This window comes from Loxodonta africana, chromosome 5 (assembly GCF_030014295.1).
Source record: "Loxodonta africana isolate mLoxAfr1 chromosome 5, mLoxAfr1.hap2, whole genome shotgun sequence".
Lineage (NCBI taxonomy): Eukaryota > Metazoa > Chordata > Mammalia > Proboscidea > Elephantidae > Loxodonta > Loxodonta africana.
In genome coordinates, this window is record NC_087346.1 from 153,503,679 (window position 1) to 153,522,610 (window position 18,932).

Here is an 18,932-nt window from a genome sequence, read left to right on the forward strand (position 1 = left end):
TGGGCAGTGTTTTGTTCTATTGTACATAGGGTCCCTATGAGTCAGAGCTGAATTTATGGCACGTAACAACAACAATAAAAGGCTACTTTTATTATTATTTGGTTGGGTCACACTTAAAACGTTTGCCTACCCACACACTCAGTCACACTTTTCTTGGCAGAAGATCAAGGGACAATTCACTCAAATACAGCTCATCTCCCTACGGTTAGCTGTCATTTCCAGGAAATCTCGAACATTCGTTGGAGAAGGCTAAGTTCACTGACTCTGCTTTTTGCTAAGATCAGTCCCTCCTGAGTACACAGGAGTAAACCCTGACCAGCACCTTCTCCTCTGTCTGGTACCAGGAGGGTAACCACCACCATTCTCCAACCATGGCCCAGACACCATCAGCGTCTCAGGCTGGGGGTCACTCACCCTGGGGTCAGCATCGCCTTTCTCCAGAGGTGGAGCCCAGACCACAGCTGCCAGAGTGATCTCTCTAAGACAGACTCTACATTCCTCTGAGTTTAAGATACCATCAATCATGGGCTGACTGGACTTGATAACAGCCACTCAAGAAAAAGAGTCATCTGACATTAAAAGTACTCACCGACCGTAAGATGCCAGAGATGTTAATTTGTCCATTTGAGGAAACAGAGTGTGTCTGTATTATTGTCCCAGGGCTGCTGTAAAAAAGTACCATAAACTAGGTGGCTTGAAGAACAGAAATGTATTACCCAGCTGTTCTGAAGGCTGGAAGTCTGAATTCAGGATGATGGCAGGGCCATGTTCTCTCCAAATGTTCTAGGGAAAGATCCCCCTTTGTCTTGCCCAGCACCTGGCAGCCCCAGACATTCCTTGGCATGCACCTGCAGCATAGTGCCCTCATCATATGACCACATTCTCTCTGTCTCTTCCCCTCTTTTGTACGGACACCTCTCAGATTGAATTAGAACCCACCTGGTGGCATAGTGGTTAAATGCTATGGCTGCTAACCAAAGGGTCAGCAGTTCAAATCCACCAGCTGCTCCTTGGAAACTGTATGGGGCAGTTCTACTCTGTCCTATAGGGTTGCTATGAGTCGGAATCAACTCGATGGCACTTGGTTTGGTTTGGTTTGGTTTTGGTGATTGTTAAGATTGTGTGTCAACTTGGCTGGGCCATGATTCTCAGTGGTTTGGCAGTTATAATGTAGTTTGGTAAAAAGGGTAGCTAGTAATAATGTGATCACTTCTATGATGAGATCTGTTATGAGCAGCCAATCAGTCGAAAGGGAGTTTCCTTGGGGGTGTGGCCTGCATGCAATACAGTTGGACTTTCTGGCAAAGCTCGTTGGCTCCTGCTTGCTCTGGATCCGGCAGCTTGCTCCTGTTCATCTGACTTGAGTTAGCAGCCTTACCTGCTGATCCTGTGATTCACCAGCCTCGGCAACCTGTGAGCCAGTGGTGTGCTGTCTGACCTGCCGGTCTTGGATGCACCAGACCCTCTGGCTACGTGAGTCAGGAGAGGCCTCCACCTGATGCATGGATTTGGAACTTCCCAGCCTCTACAATCGCATAAGCCATTTCCTTGATATAAATCTCTCTCTGTGTATGTTATATGTTTCGACATCATGCTTGGTAAAGTAGAGAGCCAGCGAAAAAGAGAAAAACTCTCAACAAGATCGATTGACACAGTGGCTGCAATAATGGGCTCAAGCATAACAACAATTGTGAGGCTGGCACAGGACCGGGCAGTGTTGTGTTCAGTTGTACATAGGGTCGCTATGCATCAGAACTGACTTGACACCACCTGACAACAAAAACATACGGTTTGCTGGTTTTGCTTCTCTAAAGAACCCAGCCTAAGATACCACCCTACTCCTATATGACCTCATGTTAACTGATAGAGTCTTCAAAGACCCTATTTCCAAACAAGGTCACATTCACAGGTACCAGGGGTTAGGACTTCAACATAAAATAGTGCGGCCATCACCCCTATCTAATCCCAGAACGTTTTTATCATGCCAAAAGGAAACCCTACACCCATTAACAGTCACTCTCCATTCCCCTCTCCCCAAGCCATTGACAACCACTAATCTCATGGTCTTTTAGACACTAACCCATTGCCATCAAGTCGATTCCAACTCATAGAGTAGAACTGCCACATATGGTTTCCCAGGCTGTAAATCTTTTTGGAAGTAGACTGCCACGTCTTTCTCCTGTGGAGCAGCTTGTGGGTATGAACCATCAACTTTTTGGTTAGCAGCTGAGCACTTAACCACTGTGCTACCAGGACTCCTTTTTGAGAGACTACCTTCCACCAAACTAAAATTACTCAAAGGTCAATGAAAGAACTGTGCTGACTGGTAAAATCAGAGTTTTGTGAATATCCATTTTTAGTATGTACAGAAAACCAGTGTCTTTGTCATCTAGCTCTGCTATAACAGAAATACCATAAGTGGATGGCTTTAACAAAGATAAAATGTATTCTCTCACAGTCTAGTAAGCTACAAGTCCAAATTCAGAGCACCAGGTCTAGGGAAGGCTTTCTCTCTCTGTCAGCTCTGGAGGAAGGTCCTTGTCATCAATCTTCCCTTGTTCTGGGAGCATCTCAGTGCAGGAAGCTCAGGTCCAAAGGATGCGCTCTGCTCCTGGCACTGCTTTCTTGGTGATATAAGGTTCCCATGTCTCTATGCTCACTTCTGTCTTTTATATCTCAAAAGAGATTGGCTTAAGACACTATCTAATCTTGTAGATCTCATCAATATAACTGCCACTAATCCATCTCATTACATCATAGTGATAGGATTTACAACACAGGGAAATCACATCAGATGACAAAATGGTGGACAATCATACCATACTGGGAATCATGAACTAGCCGAATTGGCAGATATTTGGGGGGGACACAATTCAATCCATGACAACGAGTATAACCAGATGCTATCAGATTGACCCTGTCTCGTAGCAACCCTATGTGTGTCAAAGTTGAGCTATGTTCCAGAGAGTTTTCAGCGGTTGGGTTTTTTGGAAGTAGGTCACCAGGCCTTACTTTTGAGGCACCTCTGAATGGACTCAAGCCTCCAACCTCTCAGTTAGCAACTGAGTGTGTTAACTGTATGCATTGCCCAGGAGCTATGTACAGAAAGGGTGGTAGAATCAAAGGTACCTTGAAAACCAGGACCTGGACCAAGCACTGGTCATGTGCCTTTTGGCAAACCATTTCCCTGCTCTGAGCTTCAAGAGTCCCTGTCTGCTCTACCCAATGCCATCCTAGAACTTATATGAGGCATTTGTCATCAAGGCCCCAGTAGGGAGTAATTCTCAGAGAATAGCATATGGAAATTTTGCCTACAAGAGAACAACCATTAACAGAGATGGGGAGACTGACAGCTGAGGTCGCCACCAGTTTTGACTCTCAAGGGTTCTATGGATGCGTTCCCGCAGGATCCCAACCTGAAGCCACCTGAACCTCCGCCTACTGCGGGAAGTCTTTTCAGGTCTGAATGTGTCATATTTTCTCCTTTTTTTTTTTCAACTTGAGAAGTGAAACACATCAAGAATCTGGCATTGCACCCTTTGCTTTTTATCTTTCTCCCTATCAGAATTGCCTCTTAAGAGATATCCTCTCCTTTCAGCCACACATTGAGAGCTTGTTTGGACACCTGGGTGAAAAAAAAAGACTAGGAAGAGTGCTGCCTTAATTGTCACAATAATGCCACTTGGACTGCATTTAAGCAGCATTATACACGAATGTGCTGCCTGAAGTGACTTAAAATGCCTCTTGAATAGTGCGTGTTGTCGGGCCTGCTGGAAAATGGAAGACCTCCCTACCTAAAGGGCAAACTGTGCCCCCAGCCCCCATGGACCCTCATCTTAGCCGTCTGTCTATCTTGTATCTTCACTGATGGGTCAAAATGATGGCCCTCAGAGGTGGTCTAGGTGGTGGCACCAACATGAGTGGTAGCTGATACTGGACACCTACTGTATGTTAGGGTCCACATCAAAGTGAGCCCATTCTCACAATACAGTGAGATGGCCCTGGTTGTGCCCATGCTACAGGTGAAGAAGAGATTCCAAGAAGCCATGCAAGTAGTTTCCAAGACCATGCAACTGGGAAAGAGTCTGGAGTCCCTTTATGGGTTGCACCATGGTGTCTGCAGGGGCCATGGGGTCAGCCAGCCCAGAGTCCCTTGCATCCACTGAGTAGTGTTGGGCATCTTAGACCCTTGGCCACCCTGATCTTCCTTCTCAGAGTAACCCCACAGGCCACTATCACACAGGGCTGTGAGAATTCACTGACCTCATGCATGGAAAATGCTGGACACATGGGCTGGTGCTTAACCAAAGGTGGTTGTCTTTCCTCAGCCTTTGTTTTGGGGATCACACTGAGAAGGCGGAAACTCTGCAGATAGCCGAACAGCCCAGTCCTCAGTATAATGACCAAAGGCCGCCTCCCTTCAGCAGCACCTTCCTTTCCCTGCAGGAGAGCACCTGGCCACACCTATTTGGAGTGATTGTCCTCCCACCTTCATCCAGCTGGTGAGTCTGCCCTTTCTCCCTGAAAGCCCGCACTACCTGCTCTTTGGGAAGCACAATGAGGCAGGATCTGTGAAAGGTAGGCATGCTTTCCCTCCCCATGACCTCCAGCCTCTTCACAGGGTCCATGCTGCAGAACATGCTGGGACTCGGGCCAGTCGGGAGCAGGATGGGGTGTCACTATTTCTCTCTGCCAGGCACTGTGCTGAGCACCACAGGACACTTTATCTCATTTACTCTTCCCAACGGTCCTGCTGTGAGTGGCTCAGAAAGGGGACGGGAGTCACACTCTATGCAGCGAACAACAACGGATAAAGTGCATAGGTATTATCTATCTGCTGTCATTATTACTGGAAACCCTGGTGGCGTAGTGGTTAAGTGCTACAGCTGCTAACCAAAGGGTCAGCAGTTCGTATCTGCCAGGGTCCGCAGTTCGTATCTGCCAGGCGCTCCTTGGAAACTCTGTAGGGCAGTTCTACCCTGTCCTACAGGGTCGCTATGAGTCAGAATCGACTCGACAGCACTGGGTTTGGCTTTTTTGGTTGGTCATTATTACTGAGGACTCCGTCCATGTTCTTATCCATACCCTGGCTTCTAATCTAAATTTCCCAAACATTTAAAGTTCTCCTATAGGGTCGCTGTGAGTCGGAATCGACTCGACAGAAATGGGTTTGGTTTTTAAATGGGTAGGATCTCTGGAAACCCTGTTGGCGTAGTGGTTAAGAGCTATGGCTGCTAACCAAAAAGTTGGCAGTTCGACTCCACCCGGCGTTCCTTGGAAACCTTATGGGGCAGTTCTACTCTGTACTATAGGGTCACTATGAGTCAGAATCAACTTGACAGCAACAGGTTTGGTTTCGTTGTTGTTAATCTAAATATCACTAATGCCCAAATCCAGGAAAAGATAGTTATATATAGTCTTCAGTGTTTAGATGCAACATCTTTTTAAACCCAATAATGCCCAAGTATTTTTTGCATTAATAAATGGCATAATGAATTATTAATAATTCCCTGTATTTCTCTAGCAGTTTATGGCTCAGATCCATTTTCTTGCTTACCCCTTATAACATCCCTATAAAGTGAAGCCAGACAACATTACCGTTACCTCCATTTTGCACATGAAGAAACAGGCTTAAAGAGCTGAAGCGACTTGCCCAAGGCTTGTGGTTGTGAAGGTTTTTGGTTGGGTAGATGCCTTTGAAAATCTGATGGGAACTACAGAGCTTTCATTCTTAATGGTGGGGTAGGACTTGAGCCCTCTCTCTCCAGAAGCCCACAGTTAAAAAAAAAAAACAAAAAAAAGCTGGCGTTGAGCTGACTCTGGCTCATGGCAACCCCACGTGTGTCAGAGTAGAACTGTGCTTCGTAGTATTGTCAATGGCTGATGTTTTGGCTGTAGATCACCCGGCCTTTCTTCAGGAGCACCTCTGGGTGGACTCAAACCTCCAAACTTTGGGTTAGCAATTGAGCGCTTAACCATTTGTACCACCCAGGGACTCCAAACAGTTGCCATCAAGGTGACTCCGATTCATGGCAACTCCAGGGTAGAACTGTGCTCCACAGGGTTTTCAATGGCTGATTTTTACAAGTAGATCGTCATGCCTTTCTTCCAAGATGCCTCTGGGTGGACTTGAACAGGGAAACTTTCGGTTAGCAGCAGAAACCCTGGTTGATAACCTCCTGCTTTGATCTCACAGGTGGTGAGTGACAGAAGCAGGATTGGAACCTGAGGTCAACTCTCCCCACCACCTCATACGCAAGGAGACCAGGAAAGGAAAATGGAAGGGTGGTGTTCTAGGGTGGCATCCCATGGGGCCAGTGGAGGCAAGCCCCTCCAAAGCCCAGCTTCGGGGAAGGAAGCTGGGGAAGGCAAGAGGCTGGTTGTCAGGCAGGTTGGAGGCTCTGGAGCTGAGAAAGAGCCAAGGTAATCAGATTCCTGAAAGCAGCTGGCTTTGGATTGCTGGAAGTCAGCCATCCCTCTTGCTCTGCCCCTCCTGGCCTGGCATGGATGCCCTCAACCCCTCTGGCTCCACTTGCAGAGAGCCCTTGGGAAATGCTCCGCTTAGGTACATCTGGGATGGGCAGTGCATGTAAATGCATTCCATTACACAGGAGGGAGGGAGGTAGAAGTACAGTTGTAAAAAAAAAAGATAAATATTGCATGTGCAGTTTATAAAAAGAACCAAGATACTGGCCTGAGGTTGAAATAGGATATACTGTATTGAAGTTTGCATTGGTACTAATGTTGTTGTTGTTAGGTGCCGTCGAGTCAGTTCCAACTCATAGCAACCCCAAGTACACCAGAATGAAACACTGCCCGGTCCTGAGCCATCCTTACAATTGTTGTTATACTTGAGCTCATTGTTGCAGCCACTGACTGTGTCAATGTACCTCGTTGAGGGTCTTCCTCTTTTCCACTGACCCTGTACTTTGCCAAGCATGATGTCCTTCTCCAGGGACTGATCCCTCCTGACAACATGTCCAAAGTATGTAAGATGCAGTCTTGCCATCCTTGCCTCTAAGGAGCATTCTGGTTGCACTTCTTCCAAGACAGATTTGTTTGTTCTTTTGGCAGTCCATGGTATATTCAATATTCTACGCCAACACCACAATTCAAAGGCGTCAACTCTTCTTCGGTCTTCCTTATTCATTGTCCAGCTTTCACATGCATGTGATGTGATCGAAAATACCATGGCTTGGGTCAGGCGCACCTTAGTCTTCAAGGTGACATCTTTGCTTTTCAACACTCTTACTAATAAAAGGGCTAATTTTGCTCCAGACATTTGGCAAAAAATGGATACTGACTGTGCTGGGCATTCTGCCAGACAGCGGGGAAAGGGGAGATGATGAGGATCGTCCTGCCCTCGGGAGGCGAGGGTCCTGTTAAGGGAGGTGGATACACTCACCAGTGGCTGGGCTGTATCGAGAACTGCTTCCTTCCAAGCACTTCACAAGCATGAACTCATTAAATCCTCACAACCACCCTGGGATGTAGAGCACATTATTACCCCCATTCAAAGGGGTGGGATGGCAGTCTTGAGCAAGGACACAAAGCTAGCAAAGGGCAGAACTGGAATTTGAACTCCCAACAGCCTGGCTCTGGATCCTGTCATTGTTGCGGTGTGCCATTGAGTTGATTCTGACTCATAGCAACCCTGTAGGACAGAGTAGAACTGCCCAATAGGGTTTCCTAGGCTGTAATTATTACAAGAGCAGATCGCCGGGGCTTTTCTTCCTCGGAGCAGGTGGTGGGTTCGAACTGCCGACCTTTCAGTTAACAGCCGAGTGCTTAACCACTGTACCACCAGGGCTCCTTCTTAAAAAGCCATACTTTATCATCTAGCCCCTTGCTTGGCACTGTCAGAGATATATCATCCATAGTCTGTTGGCATCTTGGGTGAAAGGGGTCCTGTAACAGTCAGCTATTGCTGCAATAATGCTATATGACAAAGCACCTCAGAACTCTCTGGCTTAAGACAATTTAAAAAAAAAAGCTTGTTGCTGTAGAGTCGATTCTAACTAACAGCCACCCTATAGGAGAGAGCACAACTGCCCCACAGGATTTCCAAGGAGTGGGCTGGTGGATTCGAACTACAGACCTTTTGCTTAGTCAAGCTCTTCACCACCGCACTACCAGGGCTCTGCTTCAGACGGTAGCACTTATTATTCCTGCGTCGGGGCAGGAGAGGGGGTTGTTTCACAAGGTGTATGACCTTCTGCTCCCCCCCCCCCAGCTTTCTCTTTCCTCTCCTGTCTCCTCTCTGCTCCTGGTGCCCTCAGGCATCCTCCGATGGTCCCTGGAGCTCTAAGTTCTGCTCCCTTGAGTGTGTCCAGCACCTTCCCTCCCCTTCTGAAGCTTGCAGCCAGCTGGCATACAAGTGTGTAGCAAATACCTTTGACTCCAAGCATTTATCAAAATAATTTTCTCAACCAAGACAGTTCTTTCCTTAAGAGAAATTCTGGTGCCAGCCGTTAATTTTCACACTGTTCATTTCCTCTTTATACCTGGTAACATCACTGCTGAAGGTCTGATGCTCCCCGGCTGTCTGCAAAGGCTGGCCAGGTGCCCCGGTGGTACGTGGACCCAGGGTTAAGAGTGAGAGGAGTTAGGTTCCATCTCCTTTTTCCCACTCTGTAACAATGGGACCCCAGGAGAGTGGCCCGTCCTTGGATAGAGACTCAGTTTTTCGCTCCAATAAAATGGGAATAACACAAATGCCTATCTCAACAGATCGGAACGATGATCAAGTAAGACCGTGGGTGTAAGAAAAGTTTGCAAGGTACAAAAATGCTTTAGCAACGTTAAACCCAAACCCGTTGCCGTCAAGTTGATTGCGACTCACAGCAACCCTATAGGACAGAGTAGCAACATTAGCTGTGGTGATATAATCGTGTGGCCAAAATTGACCAAACAACAAACATTTGTTGTATATTAAGTAGGTCTCTGTCCAGAGGGTGAAGGAAACAAAGATGTAGAGAGGAGTGGGCATCCTGGACCCAATCCAGGCCTTGGGGTCACATAGAGAGGTTCTGGGACCTTACAGAAGATACATAGATAGATGGATAGATACACAGACAGCTAGACAGATGATGGATGGATAGACATAGATAGGTAGACATATAGATATATAAATAGTTAGATGATAGATAGACAGACTCATGGCGACCTTATGTACACCAGAACAGAAAATTGCCCAGTCCTGCATCATCCTCACAACTGCTGCCATGTTTGAGTTCATTGTTGAGGCTACTGTGCCAATCCATCTCACTGAGGGTCTTCCTCACCCTCATTGGCCCTCTATTTCACCAAACATGATATCCTCCTCTAGCAGTTAGTCCCTCCTGTCCAATGCAAGCAAGTCAGACAATCTATTGTGGTTCATAAGGTTTTCACTGACTAATTCTCAGAACTAGATTCCCAGGTCTTTCTTTCTAGTCTGTCTTAGCCTGGAAGCTTCACGGAAACCACCATGGGTGACCCTGCTGGTATTTGAAATATCAGTGGCAGAGCTTCCAGCATCACCACAACACGAAAGCCACCACAGCATGACAAGCTGACAGACAGGTAGTGGTTAAGGGAGATCCTTCCCTATAATTTCATAATACAGGTGCCAGTCTCAAAGGGCCATTGAGAGAACTAGAGGATGATGGCGCCCTTGTTGAGATGCCTTGTTCCTCCTTTTGTTCAGCTTGATGACTGCGCACAGCTCCACAGGCGCATGGATTTTCATAGGTTGGATTTACTGATAGAGTCCATCCAGCTCCTCCAAGAAGCAGACACTAAGATAGAATTAAGGGTGCAAAAGTTTTATTGGAATAAGTTTCCATGAGAGTGTCTTAGTTCTCTAGTGCTGCTGTAACAGAAATACCACAAATTGGGTGGCTTTTAAGAACAGACATTTACTTTCTTACCATTGTGGAGGCTAAAAGTCCAACTCAGGGTGTTGGCCATGATGGTTCCTTTTGTGAGCCTCTCTCCTAGTTTTGGTTTCTACTGGCAATCCTTGTGTGTTCCGTGATGTCTGGTTTCCCTGTGTGTGTCTCCGTGCCTATTCTGGTCTTTATATAACTCAGAGGTGATTAAACTGGAAAGGCCTCATTAACATAACAAAAAAATATATATAGTATCACGTTCACCAAAAGGCCACTGGGTAGAGTCAATTCCGACTCACAACGACCCTGTAAGACAGAGTAGAGTTGCCCCATAGAGTTTCCTAGGAGCACCTGGTAGATTTGAACTGCCAGTCTCTTGGTTAACAGCTGTAGGTAGCACTTAACCACTATGCCATCAGGGTTTCCAATTCACATTCACAGATACCAAAAGACCAAAAACCAAACCTGTTGCCATCAAGTCAATTCCAACTCATAGCGACCGTACAGGACAAAGTAGAACTGCCCCATAGGGTTTCCAAGGAGCAGCTGGTGGATTCAAACTGCCGACCTTTTGGTTAGCAGCCAAGGCCTTAACCACTGTACAACCAGGGCTCCAAGGGGCCAGAAATTCAACGCATATTTTGGGAAGGACACGACTCAACCCATAACACAAAGAAAATGTTCAAGGACCCAGGGAAGGCTGAGAGCCATCAGACCATGATGCCAGTCTGGCTCTGATGGAAGGAGAGAGGCTTGGATGGAAGCCCTCAAGCCAACATCAGCCTTTAGAGGAGTCCCCTGTCTCCTGGGCCAAGACTGCCTTTGTTTGCCTGCTACGCTCAGCCATTGAATGGGAGCATCCGCTGGGCTGTGTGGCCTAAGCACGCTCACATCATGGGTTTCAGGGATCAGTGGCTGCTGCCGTGGGTCAATCATTCTTGCAGCTGGGGGTCTGAAGGACACACCCTCATGGCCACCATGCTGAAGGAGCCTGAGTGCATCCAGAACAGTGCACTCAATTTGGAAGTGAGGTGGAGTGAAGCCTGCCCTGAGGCCCCCATCCTGCCCCTCACTCCCAGTGTCCTCTCATCCGGGACGGTGACACTAATGTCACTGCATGTCTCTGTCTCTCCTTACCTCCCAGACAATGAGCCTCTTGAGGGCAGGGACTATGTCTCTCTGAGCCCCATGTCCCCAGCAAAAGCTTTCATTTACTAAGAGTTGAATAAATAGGAGAATAAATCAAGCCCTTTAAAGTGTGCTCTAACACAAACAAACTAAAACTCAAAGGATGGAAAAAAATATATCGAGCAAACAATAAGCAAAAAAGAAGAGGAGTAGCAATATTAATTTCTGACAAAATAGACTTTAAAGTTAAATCCACCACAAAGGATAAAGAAGGACACTACATAATGATAAAAGGGACAATTGACCAGGAAGATATAACCATATTAAATATTTATGCACCCAATGACAAGGCTGCAAGATACATAAAACAAATTTTAACAGAACTGAAAAGTGAGATAGACACCTCCACAATTATAGTAGGAGACTTCAACACACCACTTTCGGAGAAGGACAGGACATCCAGTAAGAAGCTCAATAGAGACACGGAAGACCTAATTACTACAATCAACCAACTTGACCTCATTGACTTATACAGAACTCTCCACCCAACTGCTGCAAAGTATACTTTTTTTTCTAGCCCACATGGAACATTCTCTAGAATAGACCACATACTAGGTCATAAAACAAACCTTTGCAGAATCCAAAACATCAAAATATTACAAAGCATCTTCTCAGACCACAAGGCAATAAAAGTGGAAATCAATAACAGAAAAATTAGGGAAAAGAAATCAAATACTTGGAAACTGAACAATACCCTGCTGAAAAAAGACTGGGTTATAGAAGACATTAAGGAGAGAATAAAGAAATTCATAGACTGCAACGAGAATGAAAATACTTCCTATCAAAACCTCTGGGACACTGCAAAAGCAGTGCTCAGAGGCCAATTTATATCGATAAATGCACACATACAAAAAGAAGAAAGAGCCAAAATCAGAGAACTGTCCCTACAACTTGAACAAATAGAAAGTGAGCACCAAAAGAATCCATCAGGCACCAGAAGAAAACAAATAATAAAAATTAGAGCTGAACTAAAAGAATTAGAGAACAGAAAAACAATTGAGAGAATTAACAAAACCAAAAGCTGGTTCTTTGAAAAAATTAACAAAATTGATAAACCATTGGCCAGACTGACTAAAGAAATACAGGAAAGGAAACAAATAACCCGAATAAGAAACAAGATGGGCCACATCACAACAGATCCAACTGAAATTAAAAGAATCATATCAGATTATTACAAAAAATTGTACTCTAACAAATTTGCAAACCTAGAAGAAATGGATGAATTCCTGGAAAAACACTACCTACCTAAACTAACACAATCAGAAGTAGAACAACTAAATAGACCCATAACAAAAAAAGAGATTGAAACGGTAATCAAAAAACTCCCAACAAAAAAAAGCCCTGGCCCGGATGGCTTTACTGCAGAGTTCTACCAAACTTTCAGAGAAGAGTTAACATCACTACTACTAAAGGTATTTCAAAGCATAGAAAATGACGGAATACTGCCTAACTCATTCTATGAAGCCACCATATCCTTGATACCAAAACCAGGTAAAGACATCACAAAAAAAGAATATTACAGACCTATATCCCTCAAGAACATAGATGCAAAAATCCTCAACAAAATTCTAGCCCATGTAATTCAACAACATATCAAAAAAATAATTCACCACGACCAAGTGGGATTTATACCAGGTATGCAAGGCTGGTTTAATATTAGAAAAACCATTAATGTAATCCACCATATAAATAAAACAAAAGACAAAAACCACATGATCTTATCAATTGATGCAGAAAAGGCATTTGACAAAGTCCAACACCCATTTATGATAAAAACTCTCACCAAAATAGGAACTGAAGGAAAAATCCTCAACATAATAAAGGGCATCTATACAAAGCCAACAGCCAACATCACTCTAAATGGAGAGAACCTGAAAGCATTTCCCTTGAGAATGGGAACCAGACAAGGATGTCCTTTATCACCGCTCTTATTCAACATTGTGCTAGAGGTCCTAGCCAGAGCAATTAGGCTAGACAAAGAAATAAAGGGCATCCGGATTGGCAAGGAGGAAGTAAAATTATCTCTATTTGCAGATGACATGATCTTATACACAGAAAACCCTAAGGAATCCTCCAGAAAACTACTGAAACTAATAGAAGAGTTTGGCAGAGTCTCAGGTTATAAGATAAACACACAAAAATCACTTGGATTCCTCTACATCAACAAAAAGAACATCGAAGAGGAAATAACCAAATCAATACCATTCACAGTAGCCCCCAAGAAGATAAAATACTTAGGAATAAATCTTACCAAAGATGTAAAAGACCTATATAAAGAAAACTACAAAGTACTACTGCAAGAAACTAAAAAGGACCTACTTAAGTGGAAAAACATACCTTGCTCATGGATAGGAAGACTTAACATAGTAAAAATGTCTATTCTACCAAAAGCCATCTATACATACAATGCACTCCCGATCCAAATTCCAATGACATTTTTTAATGTGATGAAGAAACAAATCACCAACTTCATATGGAAGGGAAAGAAGCCTCGGATAAGTAAAGCATTACTGAAAAAGAAGAAGAAAGTGGGAGGCCTCACTCTACCTGATTTCAGAACCTATTATACAGCCACAGTAGTCAAAACAGCCTGGTATTGGTACAACAACAGGCAAATAGACCAATGGAACAGAATTGAGAACCCAGATATAAATCCGTCCATATATGAGCAGCTGATATTTGACAAAGGCCCAGTGTCAGTTAATTGGGGAAAAGATAGTCTTTGTAACAAATGGTGCTGGCATAACTGGATATCCATTTGCAAAAAAATGAAACAGGACCCATACCTCACACCATGCACAAAAACTAACTCCAAGTGGATCAAAGACCTAAACATAAAGACTAAAACGATAAAGATCATGGAAGAAAAAATAGGGACAATGTTAGGAGCCCTAATACAAGGCATAAACAGAATACAAAACATTACCAAAAATGACGAAGACAAACTAGATAACTGGGAGCTCCTAAAAATCAAACGCCTATGCTCATCTAAAGACTTCACCAAAAGAGTAAAAAGACCACCTACAGACTGGGAAAGAATTTTCAGCTATGACATCTCCGACCAGCGCCTGATCTCTAAAATCTATATAATTCTGTCAAAACTCAACCACAAAAAGACAAACAACCCAATCGAGAAGTGGGCAAAGGATACGAACACGCTTCACTAAAGAAGATATTCGGGCAGCTAACAGATACATGAGAAAATGCTCTCTCGATCATTAGCCATTAGAGAAATGCAAATTAAAACCACGATGAAATTCCATCTCACTCCAACAAGGCTGGCATTAATCCAAAAAACACAAAATAATAAATGTTGGAGAGGCTGCGGAGAGATTGGAACTCTTATACACCGCTGGTGGGAATGTAAAATGGTACAACCACTTTGGAAATCCATCTGGCGTTATCTTAAACAGTTAATAATAGAACTACCATACAACCCAGAAATCCCACTCCTCGGAATATACCCTAGAGAAATAAGAGCCTTCACACGAACAGATATATTCACACCCATGTTTATTGCAGCTCTATTTACAATAGCAAAAAGCTGGAAGCAACCAAGGTGTCCATCAACGGATGAATGGGTAAATAAATTGCGGTATATTCACACAATGGAATACTACGCATCGATAAAGAACAGTGACGAATCTCTGAAACATTTCATAACATGGAGGAACCTGGAAGGCATTATGCTGAGCGAAATGAGTCAGAGGCAAAAGGACAAATATTGTATAAGACCACTATTATAAGATCTTGAGAAATAGTAAACCTGAGAAGAACACATACTTTTGTGGTTACGAGGGGGGGAGGGAGGGAGGGTGGGAGAGGGTTATTTACTGATTAGTTAGTAGATAAGAACTACTTTAGGTGAAGGGAAGGACAATACTTAATACACGGAAGGTGAGCTTACCTGGACTGGACCAAAAGCAAAGAAGTTTCCGGGATAAACTGAATGCTTCAAAGGTCAGTGGAGCAAGGGCGGGGGCTTGGGAACTATGGCTTAAGGGGACTTCTAAGTCAATTGGCAAAATAATTCTGTTATGAAAACATTCTGCATCCCACCTTGAAATGTGGCGTCTGGGGTCTTAAATGCTAACAAGTGGCCATCTAAGATGCATCAATTGGTCTCAACCCACCTGGATCAAAGGAGAATGAAGGACACCAAGGTCACACGATAACTAAGAGCCCAAGAGACAGAAAGGGCCACATGAACCAGAGACTTACATCATCCTGAGACCAGAAGAACTAGATGGTGCCCGACCACAACCGATGACTGCCCTGACAGGGAGCACAACAGAGAACCCCTGAGGGAGCAGGAGATCAGTGGGATGCAGACCCCAAATTCTCATAAAAAGACCAGACTTAATGGTCTGACTGAGAGTAGAGGAATCCCGGTGGTCATGGTCCCCAAAACTTCTGTTGGCCCAGGACAGGAACCATTCCCGAAGACAACTCATCAGACATGGAAGGGACTGGACAGTGGGTAGGAGAGAGATGCGGATGAAGAGTGAGCTACTTGTATCAGGTGGACACTTGAGACTGTGTTGGCCTCTCCTGTCTGGAGGGGAGATGGGAGGGTAGAGAGGGTTAGAAACTGGCAGAATTGTCACGAAAGGAGAGACTGGAAGGGCTGACTCATTAGAGGGAGAGTAAGTGGGAGTAAGGAGTAAGGTGTATATAAGCTTATATGTGACAGACTGACTTGCTTTGTAAATGTTCACTTAAAAAAGCTCAATAAAAATTATTATTAAAAAAATAATAAAGTGTGCTCTAAGCTATTGAAGAATTCTCATCTGTGAAAGGCCATTGCAATATTTGGCCTTAGAGCTCCTGGGCAGGGAGAAGGCGGATTGTCCTCTCCAGTTCACAGGTGAGCACCTGCAGCTAGAGTGGACTGGGGAATGCGACATTATCACCCTCCTGTCCAGTATGGATCTGGGGTTCAAAATCTGGGGCTGTGACTACTAGAAGGGAGATGCTTGACAGTTATTTCCCATTTGGCCTTTTCTGTGGCCTCTCATTGTCGTTGTTGTCGTTATTGTTGTTAGGTGCCGTCAAGTTGGTTCCAGCTCATAGTGACCCTGTACAACAGAACGAAACACTACCCGGTCCTGCGCCGTCCTCACAATTGTTGCTATGCTTGAGCCCCTTGTTGCAGCCACTGTGTCAATGCATCTCATTGAGAGTCTTCCTCTTTTTTCACTGATCCTCTACTTAACCAAGCATGATGTCCTTCTCCAGGGACTGGTCCCTCCTGATAACATGTCCAAAGTATGTGAGACTCAGTCTCGCCATCCTCACTTCTAAGGAGCATTTTCTGCCTGTACTTCTTCCAAGACAGATTTGTTCGTTCTTTTGGCAGTCCATGGTATATTCAATATTCTTTGCCAACGCCATGTTTCAAAGGTGTCAGTTCTTCTTTGGTCTTGCTTATTCATGGCCTAGCGTACAGATGCATATGAAGAGAATGAAAATACCATGGCTTGGGTCAGACACACCTTAGTCCTTAAGGTGACATCTTTGCTTTTTAACACTTTAAAGAAGTCTTTTGGAGCAGATTTGCCCAATGCAATGTGCCTTTTGATTTCTTGACTGCTGCTTCCATGGGCATCGATTGTGGATCCAAGTAAAATGAAGTCCTTGACAACTTGGATATTTTCTCCTTTTATCATGATGTTGCTTATTGGTCCAGTTGTGAGGATTTTTGTTTTCTTTATGTTTTCACTTTTTTATGTTGAGGTATAATCTATACCAAAGGCTGTAGTCTTTGATCTTCATCAGACAGCACCTAACATCATCAACACAATCAAGGGGCTGAATAAGATGACTTCTGAAGGTTGTCCAGCTTTGGGTTCTGAGGTCAGAGCCAGGGCATAGGAGGATAGGAGCAGGCCTCCTAGTAGCAGGTGTTGGGGTCTGCTGTACCCCACAGGCTCACCCAGAAGGGTCGTGGTGAATGTCATTGTCCAGATGTCCTGCTCGCATTCAAGGGACAGTGAGATTGCATGGAATGGGCCCTGGACTAGGGTCAAAGAAACTGAAGAGAATCCAAGTTATGCCATTAACTGACCAAGCCATTCAACTCTCTGGGCCTCAGTTTCCTCATCTGTTCATGGCCAGAGTGAGGTGGTTTTTGTTGTTGTTAGCTGCCTTTGAATCAGCCCCAACTCATGATGACCCCGTGAACAACAGAACAAAACACTGCCTGGTCCTGTACCATCCCCATGATCAGTTGCAGATTGGACAGTTGTGTGATCCACAGGGTTTTCATTGGCTGATTTTAAAGTAGATTGCCAGGCCTTTATTCTTAGTTCCTCTAAGTCTGGAAGCTCCACTGAAACCTCTTTAGCATCATAGCAGCATGCAATCCTCCACCGACAGGCAGATGGTGGCTGTGCATAAGGTGTGTTGGCCAGGAATTGAACTCAGGTCTCCAGCATGGAGGGCAAGAATTCTACCACTGAACCACCATTGCCTCCTAGAGTCAGCCTTGAGATGGTGAGATTATCCTGGTGGGTCAATGTAATCACAGGGCTCTTATAAATGGAAGAGGGAGACATAAGGGAAAGAGCCAGAGAGATGTAAGTGTGAGAAGGACTTGGCCCAAAGTTACTGGCTTTGGAGATGGAGGAAGGGGCCACAAGCCAAGGAATGTGAGCAGACCATAGAAGATGGAAAGGGCAAGGAAACAGATTCTCCCTTAAAGCCTCCAGAAGAAACATAGCCATGACAACGTCTTGATTTTAGCCCCAGTGAAACCCGTTTTGGACTACTGACCTCCAGAACTGCAATATATTAAATTTGTGTTGTTTGGAGTCACTGCATTTGTGGTCGTTTGTTACAGCCCTGAGAGAAAACTAACACTTCTCAGTATGCAGCATCCATTACCTTAATCCTCACCACAAAACCTAAAAAGTTTCTACTTCTTATCTGATAGACAAGGAAACAAAGACTTAGAGAGGTTAGCTCAAAGTCACAGAGCTCACGTGTTGCTCATTGTTCCACTCGAGATAAATAGAAATAGTATTTCAAACAGAAAGCTATTTAATGCAGGGAAATGCTTAACTAGGAACTCGAAGAGCTAGGGGAGAACAGGGTGTCAGACAGAGTTAGCCACTCGAGGCTGGAGCTCATGACCCACTCTCATTGCTGACCTGCTGATTGCTCAACCACTGCCACTGGGCAGATGCTAGAGCCACTGTCACTAACTTGACTGGTGTCATTGATGCTGAGGATGCTGGAGCCACAGTCTCTGAGGCTGAGCAGGAGTTGCCACCACTGATGGTGCTGGAGGCTTGACTAGAAACAGAAGAGGTTCTTTCTTCCTGCCATCTTCATTGTCACATCAGTACCTCTCATTGGTAGAATCTAACCAGAATGTGCTAACGAGGGAGTCCAGGAAATGTAGTTTGTAGGCTTTTATCCCCAGTGATACAGGAAGGTGGTTGTAAGGCTGAATTGCTATCATGGATTGAATCGTGTCCTCCAAAAACGTGTGTGTCAACTTGGCTAGGCCATGGTTCCCAGTATTGTGTGATTGTCCACCATTTTGTCATATGATGTGATTTTCCTATATGTTATGAATCCTACCTCTGTGATGTTAAGGAGATAGGGTTAATGACAGTCATGTTAATGAGGCAGGACTCAATCTACGGGATTAAGTTGTGTCTTAAGCCAATCTCTTTTGAGATAAAAAAGAGAAGCGAGCAGACAGACCCCATACCACCAAGAAACAACAGCCAGAAGAATTGCATGTCTTTTGGACCCAGAATCCCTGTGCTGAGGATCTCCTAGACCAGGGGAAGATGGATGACAAGGACCTTCCCCTAGAGTTGACAGAGAGAGAAAGCCTTCCTCTGGAGCTGGCACCCTGAA

General features: G+C 44.7%; 1 protein-coding gene across 1 annotated transcript in view; it reads left to right on the top strand.

Moving 5' to 3' along the window:
* SLC2A9 (solute carrier family 2 member 9) overlaps nt 1-18,932 on the top strand; it is a 262,289-nt gene that overhangs the window by 125,567 nt on the left and 117,790 nt on the right. Inside the window, 2 exon segments of the mRNA XM_064286323.1 lie at nt 4,447-4,486; nt 4,489-4,578. Of these exon segments, the coding sequence (XP_064142393.1) occupies nt 4,447-4,486; nt 4,489-4,578 (130 nt within the window).